The sequence below is a fragment of the Akebia trifoliata genome, chromosome 1 (genome assembly GCF_017979445.1).
Source record: "Akebia trifoliata isolate Shusen 1 chromosome 1, ASM1797944v1, whole genome shotgun sequence".
In the NCBI taxonomy this organism is placed as follows: domain Eukaryota; kingdom Viridiplantae; phylum Streptophyta; class Magnoliopsida; order Ranunculales; family Lardizabalaceae; genus Akebia; species Akebia trifoliata.
This window is the reverse complement of record NC_141375.1, coordinates 29,150,728-29,168,216: the sequence shown is the minus strand read 5'-3', so window position 1 is coordinate 29,168,216 and position 17,489 is coordinate 29,150,728. Positions and strand designations below refer to the sequence as shown.

Genomic DNA, 17,489 nt, shown 5'->3' with positions numbered 1-17,489 from the left:
TGACGAAAAATCAAATAAGTGGGGGTCTCTCATACAAACAAATTTTCGCCACAAATTAATGGGTTTTGATATTAAGGGAGGAGGGACATGAATTTTTCGGAAAATAATTGCCAAATAAATTAGAGGATGAAGTCGATAGATATTAACAAAAAATTTTAGAAAGAAGACGAGGGTATTTCAATAATTTCGTTCCAATATTTCAACAATTTCATTTCAATATCTCAGGAAGACAATTGTCAAAGTTGGTGATGACATTCAATGGTAACATTTAAAGTAGATGAATGGTAAGTTACTTTAAATTTGTTTTTCCTTGTTTATATTTTTACTTTTTAGTGTGTTATATTAATTATTTTTAAAAATAGAAAATTTTGATTAAATTTTTTTTTTTTTATAGTTGTTATTGATAGTTTTCCCATATATCATTGACTCCCTTGAGACAGTTGACTTCCAGGTACATCTCTGTCAGCTGTGCTTTCCATTTTTGTTAGCATTTATTCTGAGGCAGAGATTTACTAGTTGCACATCAACTTTTAAAAATAACCTTCGTTTTTTGGGCTAGATTTATAAAGGAAAAAACAAAAAAGTATTAATTGGAAAAGTAAAATATAAAAAATCAATAATGAAAAGTTATCAAATCAAACAACTATAAAAAAAAAACCCATCAAGTAGTTTTTATTTATAAATTCATTCAAACTTAAAAGATTCTTTTGTGGAGTTACTAAAAAATATTCTACAACTGACCTGGGTTCAAATCCGATAAGCACTGAACTCATTAAAAACATCAAATTTTTGTGTTTATTAATAGTATCAGGATCGTTTCAGAATGGTGTCTGTAGGAAAGGTGTCTACGTGACACCTTTTGCTAAGAGTTTACAACAAATTAGATTTCTAATCAAGCCATTTTTACGTGGTGTTCAATCCAATGTGTTTAATCTCCATTCTCCAATCAAAATTACAACGTAAACACCATATCTTATATTATAGGAACGAGACAAATATTTTTCAAACAGCTTTTGACTTCAAAATTTTGAACAAACCCCCCTCCTTTAGATTATATGTGACATTTTTAAGAAGTATTTTCATATTAATAAAAATGTAAAGACGTAAAATAAATGAAAAACGCCGTGTATCTTATAATAATGAGGGTTATTTCAAAATTTTGAAACGGACTGGCCGTGTCAAATTCAGAATCGAAATGAGACATCGTTCTGGATCGCGAGTCTTATTAATATGAAAATTTTTGACCTTTCTTGAGGTTTAATCTAGTTTTTTCTATCAGGTCCTCGCATCAAACTCACTCCTTGATGAATGATGACATGAGTCCAACCACCAATTAAATTTTCTGAGACATGTATGCCTAATGCCATGATGATCAATCTAACATCCTACAATTAAATAGAGAGTTAAATGGACCAATTAAAAACTCTGGACAAATTTCTGCAAGGCTAGGGTACGAAATGTTGATCTGACATACTCAGCCCATTGGGCTATGAATGGTCTTTAGGTAAATAGGCCCCTTACCATGTGATATGTGTCAGCCTACATAGCGTGTTTCGGGAGTGGGAAACTTCTTGGGACTATTTTTTTTCACCTCGTCTTTGTCCGTGGCGCTCAGGTACAGTGGTACAGAAATTTTGATTAATATAGTTTAGCCTTTTTTTTATTATTTATTATTAACGATATTAATCTTAAATCACAGACAAAAATGTACAAAATTATCGATCAGTGAGATTATTAATTTTAATCATTAATTTAATATATTTGAAATATTTTGGGCATTTTAGTTGTTAGATAAGTAAAAAAATATGTCAATTAACCTAAATTTTTTATTATCGAACTTTACATTTCTGCCAGATTGATTCCCTCAATAGTTGAAAGAGAGGGTAAGGTTGAGAAGATGGAAGGATTAGATGACTAATTACATAGTAAAATGTATCCTACCTCGGCTGAGACTAGAAAAGTATCGTATAATGAATTAGGATCAGGTAAGAAGTCCCGTTATTATAGAATAGGAACGGGGGACACTTGACGTACATTTTGGTTGGAGATTAAATATTTTGAGCTCCAATGTTTTTAATATCTAACTAAAATGTGCCATGTAGACATCATATCTTATGCTATGGGACCAGGACACCATTCTGAATTGCAATTCTTTTACAATTATATTCAACTTTTTCCTTGTTACGGTTGAATTGGCTAATAGATATGTCACCAGATTCAGCCATCTACACTGGAACTTCTCTGGAATAATGGTCCCATATGTATATATATAATGTACATTGTGTTTAATGTGCTTGATAATTTGAGGCTTTAAGCCATTATGCCCCCACCAATATCAACCAAAAAGGGAAAAAAAAAAAATTTCAAATTTCACCTACTTGACAAGTTTACTTGAATTTTTTCTATACAATAAATATATATGACAGAGATATACATATGCCGACAAACGGATAGCCACAGATTGAATGGTATGTTTTTATTTAGAGTAGAGCATAGATCATATTGTTATAAGGTTTAAATAAAGATCATGGTTTTAAAACTCGTTTTGATGTCTCGTCTTGGCCATGAATGAGACCAAGTTGTCTTAGACAAGCTTTTCGATATATTTGAGTCGTCTTGTTCAACAATTAGACAAATGAACCATGATTTTAAATCTCTTTCAATACGTTTAATTTGTCTATCGATCTTATTGGTGGACGATAACAAGATGTATCAAACAAGTCGTCTTGGTCTCGAACAATATTTAAAATCATAATAAAGATACTTGTGTATATATATATTGCTAATGTAATCATCATTTTATCTTTTATTATATCAGTGCTTCGAATCTTTTAATATCGAGTTTAAAGTTTGGACTAAATTATCCTTTTGGGAGGCACTGTCATCACCCACCAGAGTTAAGTATTTATATTCTCTTTCTTCACTTATATTTTGTGAAGTGCGTCTCATTTTGATTTTTTTTTAATATATATATATAAAATAAAACGTATATTAATCTCGCCGATGCATGCTGAAGAACACACTTGATTTAAGAGTTACTCTTCGGCAGCTTCATAGAGATCTTTACAATTATTTTCATCAATATGTTAATTGAGAAGGGCTTTAATTAAACTTATAGGCAAAATAGATTAATTAAACATTTTTCACCATTGAGAATGACTAATTGGCAGGTAAGATTGGGAGGGATTGAGCTACCCAGACGCCCAGCCCATATATCTATCATGCCAAATTTAAGTCAGGCCCATTTATTGGCTCCTTGAATCCTATTTGCGAAAGTTTTAGTAAGTCAGGCTTGTCCAATGGATTTATAGGCCCAAATGAATATGGGTCTAGTCTTTGGATGTATTTTAGGTCTGATGTGATGCATACAGCTTAAATTTGAGGCCTTTAGATAAATTTTCTGGGTTGGGCTTAGCTTTCAATATAAATATATTTTGACCTGATTCTTTTTATTTTTTATTTTAATTGGACAGGCAATTGTAGGCTTGGTTCCATCATATCGGTTTTGTGGGAGTAGAGAAAAATTTATCCAAAAACTGGGCATGAGTGCTCTCCACTCTGACAAATCAGGATCTAGGTCTAAGATACAAAGGGGCCTCAACCTCGTGATTGGAAAACTAATAGTAAGATAGAATCATCCCAAGGAATGACTGGACAGGCTCATCAGTAGATAAGGTCACTAGTCGGCACGACAACGTCATCCCATCGCTAAGTGATTCACCTATCGAGATAATTCACCTGCCCAGGACATGCATACCGACACACTCAACACTTGGATGAGTAAGATTCAGTATGATTCTGACATGCGTTTGGACAAACACTTGTGTGCATCCCAAACATGACAAGGTATTTAAAATTCTATATATAAATAAGATATCATTTGAAGGTACAGATATATATTTTTCTCTAATCTAATCTTTTTTTCCGTTGATATTCATACTGATTTGATCGTCAGAGTTCTATTATAAATCTTCACTAAAAGAAAAAAAATAATTAATCATATCAAATCAAATCATTTTAATTTGCACTATGGATTTCATATCTGAAATTGAAATGATAAGAACCAAATTGATATTTTATTTAGGTTTTGATTTTGGTTATATCTTGAACCAAATCGAAACCAACCTATTGACACGCCTAAGTGCTTTTATTATTGAATTCCCCAATAAATAATATATCTAGTTTGCATATGGGCTTAGCCCAATCTAGAGATCATGGTCTTGTCTAAGGATAAGTCCTGGGGAACATGCAACAAAATCCATGTCTTTTGTCATCAAAAAGATAAAATAAAATAATTTTTAAAATTTTATTGGAATAAACATGATTTTAGAGATTTTTAACATCAATGTTTAAATTAGAACGCTCCCTAAAATTAGATGTTTTCATACCATGATGGGTTGATAAACTTGATCCTTAGTTATGGTCAATCATATATGTGATCAAAGCTAAACCACTACCTTCAAACTATATAAAATGCCCTAATTTCTTGGATGGCTTGATTGATCCTCCAGTATGGTTAAAAAGCCCATATATCAAAACTTCGACCTACTAGAAGCTTTGCAAGAACCCATCGTGCATCTACACATTTTCATTCTTGTGTCTTTACACTTGTCAAATATCCATGCAGATGTGAAAATTCATTTACAAGTAATCATAATTAAATCATGCTTAGTGCCTTAGTTGTTGGGATGTAAGGTTTAATTATTTAAAAATGGAATCTTATTGCCTAACCTTATACAAACCCTAATACAATGAAACTACATGTTTTTTTAATAATTTAAGTTTGGTACCAAAATTTTCAAATCCCACTCAACTCATGCTGTCAATCATTTCAAAATGTATTATTATCTAATCAAGTTGGGTGTGCACCATGTAGGGTCCTCATTATTTATCAAAATTAATGCAAAAAAGAGGAAACTTTTTGGTGTGATAATCATTAATGATTTTTCAAACGTTGGAATTTACAACATGAATCATATTGAGCCATTAAATTCTATATCCATTTATTGGTCGCACCAAGGAAAGCGAAATGACACACAGTGAGGTCATTGATCATGAATGATAGGCCCATGATCTCAGGAGCAAATCCTCTATAACTCTTGTTCTACAATCCTATATATGACACAACCTTGATCAATAAGCTCCAAAACATAAACAATTGGATGAAACCACCTTGATCATGTCACACAGCCTCAACCCATGAGCTAAAGAGGATCTGTTCCCCATGATTTCCACCATTCGATCCATAGTCATAAAATTATTTGACTTTTTTTTATGTTTATCAACTAATCAATTAAATGGACAAATAGAAAAACATTTTACCCTTCATCCTCAAAATTTTATTTTCTTCAACCTTATAGTTTCAAGAACAAAATTTTTAGGGAGGAGGTTGAAAATGATGGATTTTGAGAAGAAATCCAAAAAACATCATTTATATAATTTTTGAACTTTCACGAAACTTGTCTTATCCAAACTAATCAAATTGAGCCATGTCGAATAGTTTTCAAAGCCAAACTTAATTATTATGATCCGATGAATGGATCGTCGAACATCAGCCATACAATCGGTTGACTTTTCAATTCTATAATTGCCAATATAGTATTCATCGTAATAACAAAATACTTAGTGACTAGAATCGTCTACTGGTGGTCACGATTCAGGAATTAAGTGGTCCAGAATATTGGTCAATAGAGAATCTCTTTCAAGAATTTTCTTTTAATACAACGGCTCTTACAAGATGCTAGTGCTTTGTGTCTGTCGACCAAATTTTCTATCTTTATCATCAAAAGACCGAACTACCCTCCAAGATTACACTAAATAAATTGACCAAATTACCCACCATTGTCAGTGAAACGGATCAAATCTGAAATCCAATCTCTTTTTATTTGATAATATCGAGGTTTTCACAAAGACCCAATCTGAAAAAAATCTTATACAATAACTTATCAGATCAATTTCTGGATCAACCATCTCTCCATCTAAATCTGCTAATATGTTTGAAATAATATATATTTACATTATAGTTTTATACTTTTATTAAATAAAATTGGATTTGATAAGCATCAATCTGTCGGTTGGATCCAAAATAATACATATCGTATCGGGTTGGGTCTGGCCTTAAAATGACAGATCCGATTGAAACTGGATAGGATTGGGTCTAAGAAAATTCATATCAGATCAGAATACCAATTTGGTATCAGTGGGATCCGTTGACAGTCCTAATTAATCAACTCAAATGACCAAAATACCCTTGTAACCCTATTTTGGACTCTTTCGTTAGTATCCAAATACCGGTCAACGGTCTCCGATAAGGAAGTCACCTCGTAGCTTTGGGTCGTTGAAAAAGAAAAAAAAAAAAAAATACAAATAGAAGAAAGCAAGAAGCTAGCATGTATTTTGATGGCCAAAGAATGAGATCTTGAGGCCATCAAAACATGACTCAGCTACGCCGGAAACTTGTTCGTAGTGGGGTTAAATGTCGTCATTTCGATCGAGTTTCCTTCCGGCGGATTCTTCAATTTCTTAAAGATCGAATTCTTACATGCACTGTGGGAAAGCCAAATCGACACCGCAGGTTATCACATTCCACATCATCCTCTTCTCGAGCAAGAACAGAAAGCATGTTACCGAAAGCTGACCCAATGTCGACGTGTGGTGGTTACGATACAGATTCAGATTTGGTGGCTCTGAAGATCAGTCTCTTGGGTGATTGTCAGATTGGAAAAACAAGTTTTTTGGTGAGTTATTATATAAAATTTTCAATGATATTTTTCTGTTTTGTTGTCTCTAAATCATTGAAATGTTCATAATTATATAATCGTTTTTGGTTTAATTTAATGAATGTAGCACCATTATTTATCTTATCTAAATTAATTATTTATTTATTTGTTGTTCATTTGTAGGTTAAGTGTGTAGGGGATGGGCAGGAAAAGAGATGTTTGGAGATGACAGGATTAAATTTGGTGGATAAAATATTTTTTGTTCCTGGTGCTAGGATTGCTTTTAGTATCTGGGATGTAGGAGGTTGGTTTGTTGATTATGTTTCTCAAATCTCAATTTATTGATGAATTTTTGTTTTTTAATTTATTTATTTATTAATGGGAGTTCAGCTATTAAAAAATAAATAAATAATTGTCGATGTAGGTGATCATCGATCTCTTGATCATGTTCCCATTGCTTGTAAAGACTCAGCAGCGATATTGATCATGTTTGATCTCACTAGCCGGTCTACACTAAACAGGTGTGTTCTTGATTTATTAATTTGATGTTGAGACTAATTATTTGATGACAACAAATAAGCGATAATAATAATAATAAGAGACATTCATGGATTAGGGGCATTATATGGTTGATTTTCGATTAATTAATAAAAAGACGGTTTTCATGATGAAAATTATAATTGAACTATCAAAAATATGGTCATTAAATTTCGTTTAATTCTCCCAAATTGAAGAGAAGATTTCGCTAAAGTTTGATTTTTGGGTATTAATGCAGTGTTATTGGCTGGTACCAACAAGCAAGGAGATGGAATAAGGTACTAATCAAATTCCTTTTTTCTATTGCATAATTGTTTGGGGCAGTTTCCATTGAGTCAGGAAATAAATCACACAATCTCGGTAATTTTAGCGTGCAATCCAATGGTCAGGATTTATAATTAGTTATCTCAATGATACATACCTCCATTAATGCTTATTTAAAAAATAAAACCGACCGTGGATTTCACACTTACATGTTTTGGATCATGGGTCTTTTTCGAGTCTTTTTTCGTGAATCAACATAACCTGAGTCATTATCAGTCTTATTTCTAAAATTTGGGGTGCATTGAAGGAATATGTACCTTCCATTCAGTTCTATTTAAAGTCATATATTTTGTTAATTATACTCATCTTCATTGATTTAAAAGGAAGAAAAAAATCACAAGCTTCTCAGTGCATCAATTCATCTTTTAGCTCCTGAAGCCTTCCCCACGTCGTTATCATAGAACCGTAGATCATTTGGCTTGGGATACATAAAAAAATAAATCTTTTTCTTCTGTATCCTAAGGCAAATGATCAACGGTTCAATGACGGAGGATTAGATCAGAGGGGGCCATCAGATTATCAAGATTCTTTCCCTCATTTATAGAACCTCTAACTTGTATATTCCTTCAAATTGGATGGTAACCAATCTATGCTTGCATACACCTCATTTTATTTAGATATCTCATTATAATTAATTATTTTTTGTTCAATGTAGACGGCACTTCCTATATTAGTCGGAACCAAGTTCGATGATTTCGTTCAACTTCCTTTCGCCATGCAATGGACCATTGTAAGCCAGGTAAAAATTATCTATCTTTACTTCTCCTAATTTGATTTTAGGATTTAATAAATCAGTGTGCCTAGCAGAGTAATTAAATAATTATAAATTTAAGACCTTAATCCACCTTATATCATTGGGTGAGGCCCATCAATAGAAAGGTTTTGGGTAAGTTTGGACTGGAACGAAATTTTGATGGATCGATCGTTCATACCCTTTCCACATGGGAAAGGGTTTGTAAGACTTTAGAGAATATAGTGACAAAATATGGTCGGTTCCCATTGATTTTATATGTAAAAGCCCATCGTAACTTTCGGTCTTGGCGTCAATTTTAGATAATAATGAGTGTCCCCTGTTTTAATGGATGAAAACATTTCTCTCTACAGTTACTTTGAATGAAAAGCCCGCGCACCACTGATTTTGATTGAAAAGCTCTCTCCCTTTTCCCCTGAGTTTGAATGAAAGTTGTATGGTCAATTAATATGGACGATAATTAAAAAAAAAAAAAAAACAAACAGTAAAGTATAATTTCCTGACCGCCTATCTATGTGACATCAGATCTCTCTAGTCTCTCCTCAAAAGAGAGCTGATTTTGTAATTCAACCTGAGAAGGTAATTCAAAAATTCACTGACATGACAGGTGCAAGAATCGTAGATTTTTACCCTCACGAGACACAAGATGTGTACAATTCTTGCAGGGTACATGGTAGTTGTATTTTTTATTCACCCTGTCTGGTTGAGTCATGAATTCCATTAATTACACCTCCCCAAAATAATCAGGAAAAATACTTTCAGGACCGCATCACATTGTGACATCCAAAATCATGATATGAGGCCAAAGACTTGCAAAGGAAATTTTTTGAAGTATCTTTGAAAAAAAACATTCAAAGAAAAAAAGTAATTTTCATTGTTTAATTTTAATTTTAAATTTGAGAATTTTATAGTTATTAATTTTCAACACCTTGAATTAAATTCAAATTTTCTTTTTTATTTTTAAAAATATAAAAATTTTCATGAAATCTAGAAGGCACTGTGGTTTTGGATTGCCAATGTGATAGTCTATGTGGGTCCAATGACCCTTATTAAGATTTGAAATATTTCTAAGTTAGTTAGACTAGTCTAACTCACAGGGCCAAATTGGCAGTCTACAAGGCATCAACTTTCTAGATTTCGTGATAAATTTATTCAAAATCTCTGTGTCTCAAACAATGATACTTATTGCGTATGTCGGTATGTGATTTAAACAGGCAAGGGCATATGCAAGGGCCATGAAAGCAACACTGTTCTTTTCAAGTGCGAGACACAACATAAACGTGAATAAGATATTCAAGTTCATCACAGCCAAGCTCTTTAACTTGCCATGGACCCTAGAGCGAAATCTGACCATTGGAGAACCCATCATCGACTTTTAGTCCTATGCCGTGGATCTCCCTTACACTCTAGCCTATTTTGTACATATAAAACCCAGTGAGACATAGACTGCTCTTCCTTTGGGTTTTTAATTTTTCTTTTGGTTTCTTGAATTTTGATGGAGGAAGAGAAAGAGACAGCTGTCATAGTCTCCTTTTCTCAATGTCTGAAGACCAAAATGTGCTACATGTCCACACCACACCACACGTTTTTGACCCCAAACAGGAAGAATTGATCAAAGATAACACAAACTACTCGATTTTTTTGTTGAATGAATCTCAAGAGGGTGCATTATGTGTTTTAGGACACGTTAACGTGTCACTTAACAAGAGTGGCACATTAGGCAAGTTTTAATTTCTTATGCACAACCTTCTTGTCACGCTTCCACCCTTACTAACACTTTTTGTGCCCACACGCATCAGCCCTCTAGACTTCATGCCCAGATTTGATTTTGAAAAGAAATTTCAAGAAAATTATGTAGTATTTTACTTTCATGTGGCAATCGAAAATGTTTTAGAAAACGCATATAGAGGTGCAGCCATGTAACTTGAATCCAGGAGTGAAGCTAGGATTTTCTTGTAGTAGGGGCAAATTGAAATTAATTGTATAGTTGAAGAACTTGAAGATGAATGATTTTAAGGAGAAATTCAGAAGTTTTTAGTTAAAAATTGAAGAAAATGATATTTAGGTCATTTCCAATTAGTATATGAGATGGCCGGTTCGTAATGTCATTAAGGGTGGGGGGAATTAGGGGGCGCGGAGGGTGTGGGGGCAAATGGGGAGAGAGGTGAGGGAGTGAAGTAAAATGGGCATGAAATTAGTTGAAATTATGGGAGTGTCTCAAAGTTGGGGGGCAACTGCCCTCACCTTTTCCTTACTAACTCTGCCCCTGCTTGAATCAGTGTTCCATTCCTACAATAACATATGGTGTCTATGTGGTACATTTTAATTGAAGATTAAATACATCAAGCTACATACATGAAATATGGAGAACAGCTTAAAAGGAGTCCGCGTTTTAAATTCCAATCAAAACAAAGCACATAGACAACATATTCTATAGGAATCAGACACCTGATTCTTTTAACTTTCTTGATAAAGGAAATAGTTGTTAGTTTTATACGTGGAGTTGTGGATCATATTTAAGGTCCACGGAAAAAAATTTCCTGTATACTTGACTAACATAATTCCGTGTGACATACTCTCTCAGCCACCGATTTATTGAATTTTAATCCAGTTCACCGCCTTTTGGTCAGCCTGCCACCAAAATAGTCTCATTTATGATTCCTAACCATTGGATTTGAGTCATTTTCAATGGCCTACTTTTGAGGTTCAAGATTGGGAAAAAAATATTCTAAAATCCAATTAATCAGGTTGACCAAAAGGTGGGCTAAGCTACTCATTTTGAGTTAATGGACCAAAGTGTATGCCACACGACAATGTTTGGCTTGATAAACACGCCAGACTCGTCATTGTGAACAACACTTCAGGCTTCTGAGTGAAGCCTCACTAGTGAGTTAGCCCTGACCAGCCCATTTGGTTGTGAAGTATTCTTTTTCCAATGGTGGGCCAGACCCAATCAAATTTTAATTGGGCCGGTCTCAGGCAACAGGCCTGGGTAATGAAGATAGTGTAGAAAAAAGATGGATATTTCATTTGGGTTTGGATACATTTGGTGGTTACTTGAATCAATATTGCTCCAAGGATAAAGAACTGAAAGTTAAAATTGAAGAAAGAAGAAGAAATTAAACCCCGATTTTGGTACCAATAAAAAAAAAAAAAAAATCCCGATTTTGGCATTTTGTGATCTTGTTCACAAACTTTATTGAGATGACTTGGATGAGTCATCTTGCACTCAAATGTTTTTTAAAATCACAATCTCAACATTCTCATCTACGTACGTTAAATTTATTAGTATGTTGCTTCTTGAGCATCCAACATTCAATTTCATATAACATAGTTGGTCTTACTATCATTTTATAGAATTATTTTATTTTAATTTGATTAGTATGCATCTATCATTGGGTTGGGCATTTGTTAGACTAAAGCCCGGCCCAGATCTAATGGGTTGAATAATTTGAACTGGACCCTACTTTCCAGACTCACAAGTCACAATGAAGCCCTAACCCTTCTTTTTCAGGCGGACCGGGCCAGTTTAACAGTCCAACGGGCTCAATATATAAACCATGAGCGCTATTTCTTTAACTTGCTGATTTCGTTTTCCAATCTGTGCGGATGAGTGGTTCCGCTAGTATCTCATCAATGTTCGCCAACAGCTTGGTTTCTTCGCTACGGACATCAAACTGCAGGAGTTTCGCGTTTCCCATGGCTCTTGTGCGCACGTTAGCTACTACTTATGTTCTCAAGAACCATGATAGGAACTTGGCTTTCTGTTCTTGGGGTTCTAGCAACAGAACATTTAGCTGTGGCACCCTGAAAGCTGATGTTGGTGCCACTATCAGCAACTCTTCATTTGATGGGTACTTTAATTTTTGGAAATTTATACCTTTTTTTATTATTATTATCTTGGGTTGTGTTTATATTCTGTTTTTAAGTTACATTCTTCACGTTTTTGAATCTGGGTATATTGGAATTTTGCGAATTTTAATTCTTATAAGTTGGGTTTGGGAAATCTGGGGAATTTGAGTTTGAGTTTACTTGTTTTGTTCTTCTGGGAATTATGGATTTTCAGCTCAGGAATTATCCAAGATTGGCTCTTGTTTTGGGATAAAATTTATATGTTTTGAGTTAGTTTTTGGTTATGAAATTATGTATTTGGAAATTACTTTCTGTTGGGTTCTGTTTGGGTGCTGAACTTGTCTAGATGGAACTCATGTTTGGGAAAATTTTAAGTTGCACCTAATCCATGTCAAATTTATTATGGCATTATGTTTTTTTATTTAAAATTTGGTAGTGGGTTAATTCAGTTTGCTCAATCAGGTCTGTTAAGGTTTAGCTTGAGTTAATGAGCATTACTTTATTCACTTTGGACACAAATAGGTTTTATTCTCGATGTGCCCATTACCTCACTCGCATGTTTGAGGAGTGTCCATGAAGGCCTTCCTAGTATGCCGTCACAATTCTAGACATGTGGGAAAAGTATCCCATAACTGACATTTTTAAGCCTAGTTTGACATGAAGAAATATATTACTTATTTTACTATATTTTCATTTTGACATTCTCAATCTTTGAGTATGTGAACCCTTAGAACTTGTTCACTTTGCAGCTACTCTGAATACAGTCGTTTGCTTCCATGCCCATTACAAAATAGACCGCCACGAATTGAACACCTAGTTGTATCATCAGGGGGGCCTGTTCTCGAATATATTAGTAATGCTTTGAACCTTCCACCTCTGTAAGTGTAGCACTTTCTCTTTTGGCCTTCATTTGATGTCCTAGGCAAGATTCTTGAATTTTGTTTCTTCTATTAAAAGTGGCCAAGACCAAATTGATGAATAGAAAGTTTTATCCGTGAAGGTTTGTTGCAGATCTTATCCATTTTGGAGCCGTGTATTATGCACTGGTGTGTCCTGACCCTCCTCCAACTGCAACTCCTGAGCAAATTCGAGTATTTAAAGAAGTGACAGCACCATCAGTTTTGCGAAAGAGACAGTCGATTAAAGGGAAGACTGTGAGAGAAGCACAAAAGACGTTTCGGATAACCCATGTTAATGAGTTTGTTGAGGCTGGAACATACTTACGTGTGCATGTACACCCAAAACGCTCCCCTAGGTAATTGATCGATTCATTTTGTTTTTTATTGCATACTGATATTATGCAACTTGTATTGTGCTAATTGATCTGGGAAGTTTGATCAGGTGCTATGAAATTGATTGGAAGTCAAGGATTATAGCTGTGGCCGAGTCCTATGTGGTTCTAGATAAACCTGCTGGTACATCGGTGTGTAAATGATCCCTTGTTTCATTACCAGTGTTGTAGAAAAAACAATCATGTGATATTAGGGGATATATATTTTTTGTGGAATAAATGTGATAATGGTGTTTTATGTTAGTGGATGGATGACATTGATGGATTAACCTAAGTCAACCTCTGTATTTTTTGTAATTTTGTCTGATCTTTGACCACCTTTACCACTTATTTCTGCCTAACCCCTCAAAATGATGATGATGAAATCCTTTTTCCATACCAAACACACACACACACACACACATATATTCATATATTCATATATATTGGTGGATGAGTGGAAAGAAACACTAAATCAGAAATGAGCAAGTATTGGGAAATCTGGGAATAACTCCAACCTGAGGTAAAATAGAAGGAAAGTTGATTGAGATGGTTTTGGGCATGTACAACAAAGACCGGTGATAATAGCTGCGAGGAGTGCTTCGGTGCAAGTTGGGAGTTCTAAAGGGAAATATATATATATATATATATATATATATATAGTTTTAGGTAGACTTGAATGGAGAAACATGATTTATGTTGCCAACCCCAAATAGTTGGCATAAGGCGTAGAGAATAATGATGATTATGCATGCATTGACAAAAGATGTAACTCTAGATAGAGTTGACAGGGAAATAGGAGGCATGTTGTGGATGCCAAATGGTTTGGATAAGGCATAGATGAACACAATGAATCAATAATGAATACCTATATCATATTTATTTTTGTTTCTTATATGATTTGATTTAATTATGTGTATTATGTAATGTACTAAATGGGATCCTTTGGATGCTACGCACCACAAAAGAGTTCAAGAGTACCAATAATATGTTTTCCCTTTTCATGCCAGACCTGTGCATTCAATTATGATCCTATATTTGCATAAATGTTTTCACTGATGAGTCAAGATGCTTTGCTAGGAATTTTGGTGGCAAAGCTGGACTTGAACCCATGATGCTAAAGTTGGTTGCAATATGTCAACTTACTGAGTGATGGGTCCAAGCCCATTGCATTGTTAAGATATTTTCGATCTTATATATGTTGATTCCTCATTGCATATATATTAACTTTGCACAGGTTGGAGGAACAACAGACAACATCGAAGAGAGTTGTGCAACTTTCGCTACTCGTGCCTTGGGTTTAGCAACTCCATTGAAGACTACCCATCAGATTGATAATTGCACTGAAGGCTGGTGTTGTATCTCAAATGAATTAATCTCTGATTAGGAATATAGAAAATAAGTAATTTGTTGAAATTATATGCGTGCAGTGTTGTGTTAGCTAGAACTAAGGACTACTGCTCAATTTTTCATGGAAAGATCAGGGTATGCTCATTACTTACTTTCTTGATACAGAGGAAACACAAATTGAATACTTTTTTCAGAGAACCATCACTGATTCTGACTATGAAGTATAATATTTTTAACCAGGCAAAAAAGGTCAAAAAGCTTTATCTTGCTCTTGCTGCTGCTCCTGTGCCCATTGGAATAATTACTCACTACATGCGTCCGGTGAATATGGCTCCTAGACTTGTTTCAAAAGGTAATGTTTGCTATTATCATTCATGTTGCTAATTAAGTGTCTGTTTTGTCTCCTTTGTTAGTTTAAGTCATCCTAATGTATACATATATTCGAAACGTACGGGTATTTCTGAAAAATATTGCTCATCATCATGAAAGCATCATCCCAAAATCTGGGGTCGGCTTTTTCTCCATTCAATTATCTGTGCATAAAGAAAAAAAATAAAGAACAAAGAGCTACTTTATTTTAATAACATATGGGATCCTGCATAGAGCTTGCCTGAGAAAGAGTCGTCTTTCTCTTAGTAGGTCTTGTATTGAAGGATGTTTGAAGATGGATCATAACCTTTCTATGTGCAAGCTTTGATCGCATTTCTGAAAAAAATGATAATCTATCCAATATATTTTGATCTAACTTGTAAATAGATTGAGCCAATTCAAGTAAACTTCATTGCATCTTTCCGGCAATATGAATTTCAAGTTTTGTAATCTTAATACGATTCCACGATGTTTAGTGGCAATCTTAACATATGAGAATCTTTATCTGATTAGTTGGGTCTTTGGTAAACATCAATTCAACATAATACACTTCATTCTTGCAGATTTTATGAAAGGATGGCATCTGTGTCAGCTTGAGGTGTTGGAATGCAAGGAGGTTCCCTGGCCAAATGCTGCCATTGAAGAGAAGTATTGTATTGATGACCATGGATGGCCCTCCAAGGATGTTGCATATGAATGTAAAATCAACCTTTTAACAGGTCGCACTCACCAGGTACTTCGATTTGCTTCTCATTTTTCTTTCTATTTTTTTTACTTTATTGATTCAAATGGTATATATTATCCTCATCTTCTATATCACTGGCAATAATCAGAGATTTAGTATATTATTCTGACAAAATCTGTCATGATACGTAGGTAAGAGCGCAATTGGCTGCCTGTGGTGCACCGATTGTGGGTGACTCAATGTACATTCCTGCTGTAATAGCAGAGACGGCCTGTCCTGGGCTTAACCCATTCAGTGAATATAGGAAACAATACGAAAGCGAAGATGATAGAACAAAAGCTGTTGAAGAGTGGATTGCACAACATGGTAAGGAACCAAGTGTAGCGATTGGTCTCCAAGCGTGTCAGATCTCATGGGACGATGGGGAACATTTTTATGAAGCTGGATGCCCATGGTGGAGGTGACATAAATGGTTTTTAGATCACTGATGAAGAGAAGTCGCATTAAAAGTGTTGTTTGCGCAACAAAGTGATGGGAGGATCGGGAAAATAATGTGTTCTTCCCCAATCGCTAGAGTTATACTTCATTTATTACTCACTTGTTGAGTCCAGATTTTGTATTTTATAACTTCTCTCCTTCCATTTGCAAGCAAATGAATTAGCAGTAGCAGTAGCAATAAAAATAAAAAAATTGATTCGAAAGTTATTAAGGAATAGAGAGGAATGTTGTGGTCAATTGCACTAAATGTAAATTAATTCAAAAGTTAGGGTTGCAAGAGAAGTTGGAACATGATTGAAACTCATTAAAGAAACCTCTATTAGGTTTCAAAAATGGTTGAATGGATTGAATTTTGTGAGGATGCCCCCATGTGTACTACTCGTGGTGCAGTTGGATGATGGATCAACCAATATCATCTTCATCCACATTCGACCACAAGACATGAAAATTGAAAGTTGATCCAGATCGTGGATGGTCGAAAAGAATAGTATGCTGTGAACCTGAAGACCATCTGCAGTACCTTGAGATGAGATGATATGTCAGACACAACACAACACCATCTGTGTTTTCAGCATATAATCGATTTTCATCGGAATTTAGATCTCACTAAGAACTTTTTGATGGATCAACTTAAGGATAGACTTCGGCCTCATAAAGCTTGCGAATGCTGTACAATCTCATCAATCGTGACCGTCAGTCAGATCAATGATCATTAGTTGGGTCAAATATTATCACAATTCAATGACCTAGAATCCTGGACCATCCTATACTTAATGTAGGACTTTCTGCAATTGTTAGGAAGATCATTCAGCAAAACCTACATGGAGCCAAACAGTTCCCATTTGAGGAACTTTGATCTCCTCTTTAGATGGGATTTTGTAATTGTTGCAGCTAGTCCCATCTTTTTTCTTGGAGACGCTATCATCCTCTAATAAATCTGTTTTCATTTATGGAAAAAAAAAATCAGAGAAAAACATGCACCTAATTAAGGGAGATGCAGTTCAGTCCAGTCTCCAGACCTCCATTACTCCAACCAAAGCGCTTCTAATTTTTATCAGACGGGCATATTATCAGAAGGAAGTCGAATGACCCAAATACATGTTTACGTCACTCTCCCCCACCCCACAGGCACGT

General features: G+C 34.6%; 2 protein-coding genes across 2 annotated transcripts; both read left to right on the top strand.

Annotated features, from left to right (window-relative positions):
• Positions 1-6,361: 6,361 nt before the first annotated feature.
• Positions 6,362-10,012, top strand: LOC147411540 (septum-promoting GTP-binding protein 1-like). The gene is made up of 6 exons (XM_086453919.1): positions 6,362-6,737; positions 6,903-7,023; positions 7,144-7,240; positions 7,495-7,534; positions 8,236-8,319; positions 9,546-10,012. Exons 1-6 carry the CDS (start codon positions 6,435-6,437, stop codon positions 9,708-9,710), a joined length of 810 nt encoding a protein of 269 aa, XP_086310045.1. The 5' UTR covers positions 6,362-6,434; the 3' UTR covers positions 9,711-10,012.
• Positions 10,013-11,901: 1,889 nt separating this feature from the next.
• On the top strand, positions 11,902-16,526 carry LOC147411539 (Pseudouridine synthase family protein). The gene is made up of 9 exons (XM_086449614.1): positions 11,902-12,185; positions 12,933-13,061; positions 13,184-13,438; positions 13,525-13,606; positions 14,691-14,806; positions 14,884-14,938; positions 15,044-15,155; positions 15,736-15,905; positions 16,049-16,526. Exons 1-9 carry the CDS (start codon positions 11,941-11,943, stop codon positions 16,319-16,321), a joined length of 1,437 nt encoding a protein of 478 aa, XP_086305740.1. The 5' UTR covers positions 11,902-11,940; the 3' UTR covers positions 16,322-16,526.
• Positions 16,527-17,489: the final 963 nt, after the last annotated feature.

Bases quoted from the DNA above. Each gene is read 5' to 3' on its own strand.
- LOC147411540 (XM_086453919.1), top strand. From the start codon at position 6,435: ATGACTCAGCTACGCCGGAAACTTGTTCGTAGTGGGGTTAAATGTCGT. The intron at 7,535-8,235 runs GTACTAATCAAA...TGTTCAATGTAG, and splicing joins AAGCAAGGAGATGGAATAAG to ACGGCACTTCCTATATTAGT. The intron at 8,320-9,545 runs GTAAAAATTATC...TGATTTAAACAG, and splicing joins AATGGACCATTGTAAGCCAG to GCAAGGGCATATGCAAGGGC.
- LOC147411539 (XM_086449614.1), top strand. From the start codon at position 11,941: ATGAGTGGTTCCGCTAGTATCTCATCAATGTTCGCCAACAGCTTGGTT. The intron at 13,439-13,524 runs GTAATTGATCGA...AAGTTTGATCAG, and splicing joins CACCCAAAACGCTCCCCTAG to GTGCTATGAAATTGATTGGA. The intron at 13,607-14,690 runs GTGTGTAAATGA...AACTTTGCACAG, and splicing joins ATAAACCTGCTGGTACATCG to GTTGGAGGAACAACAGACAA.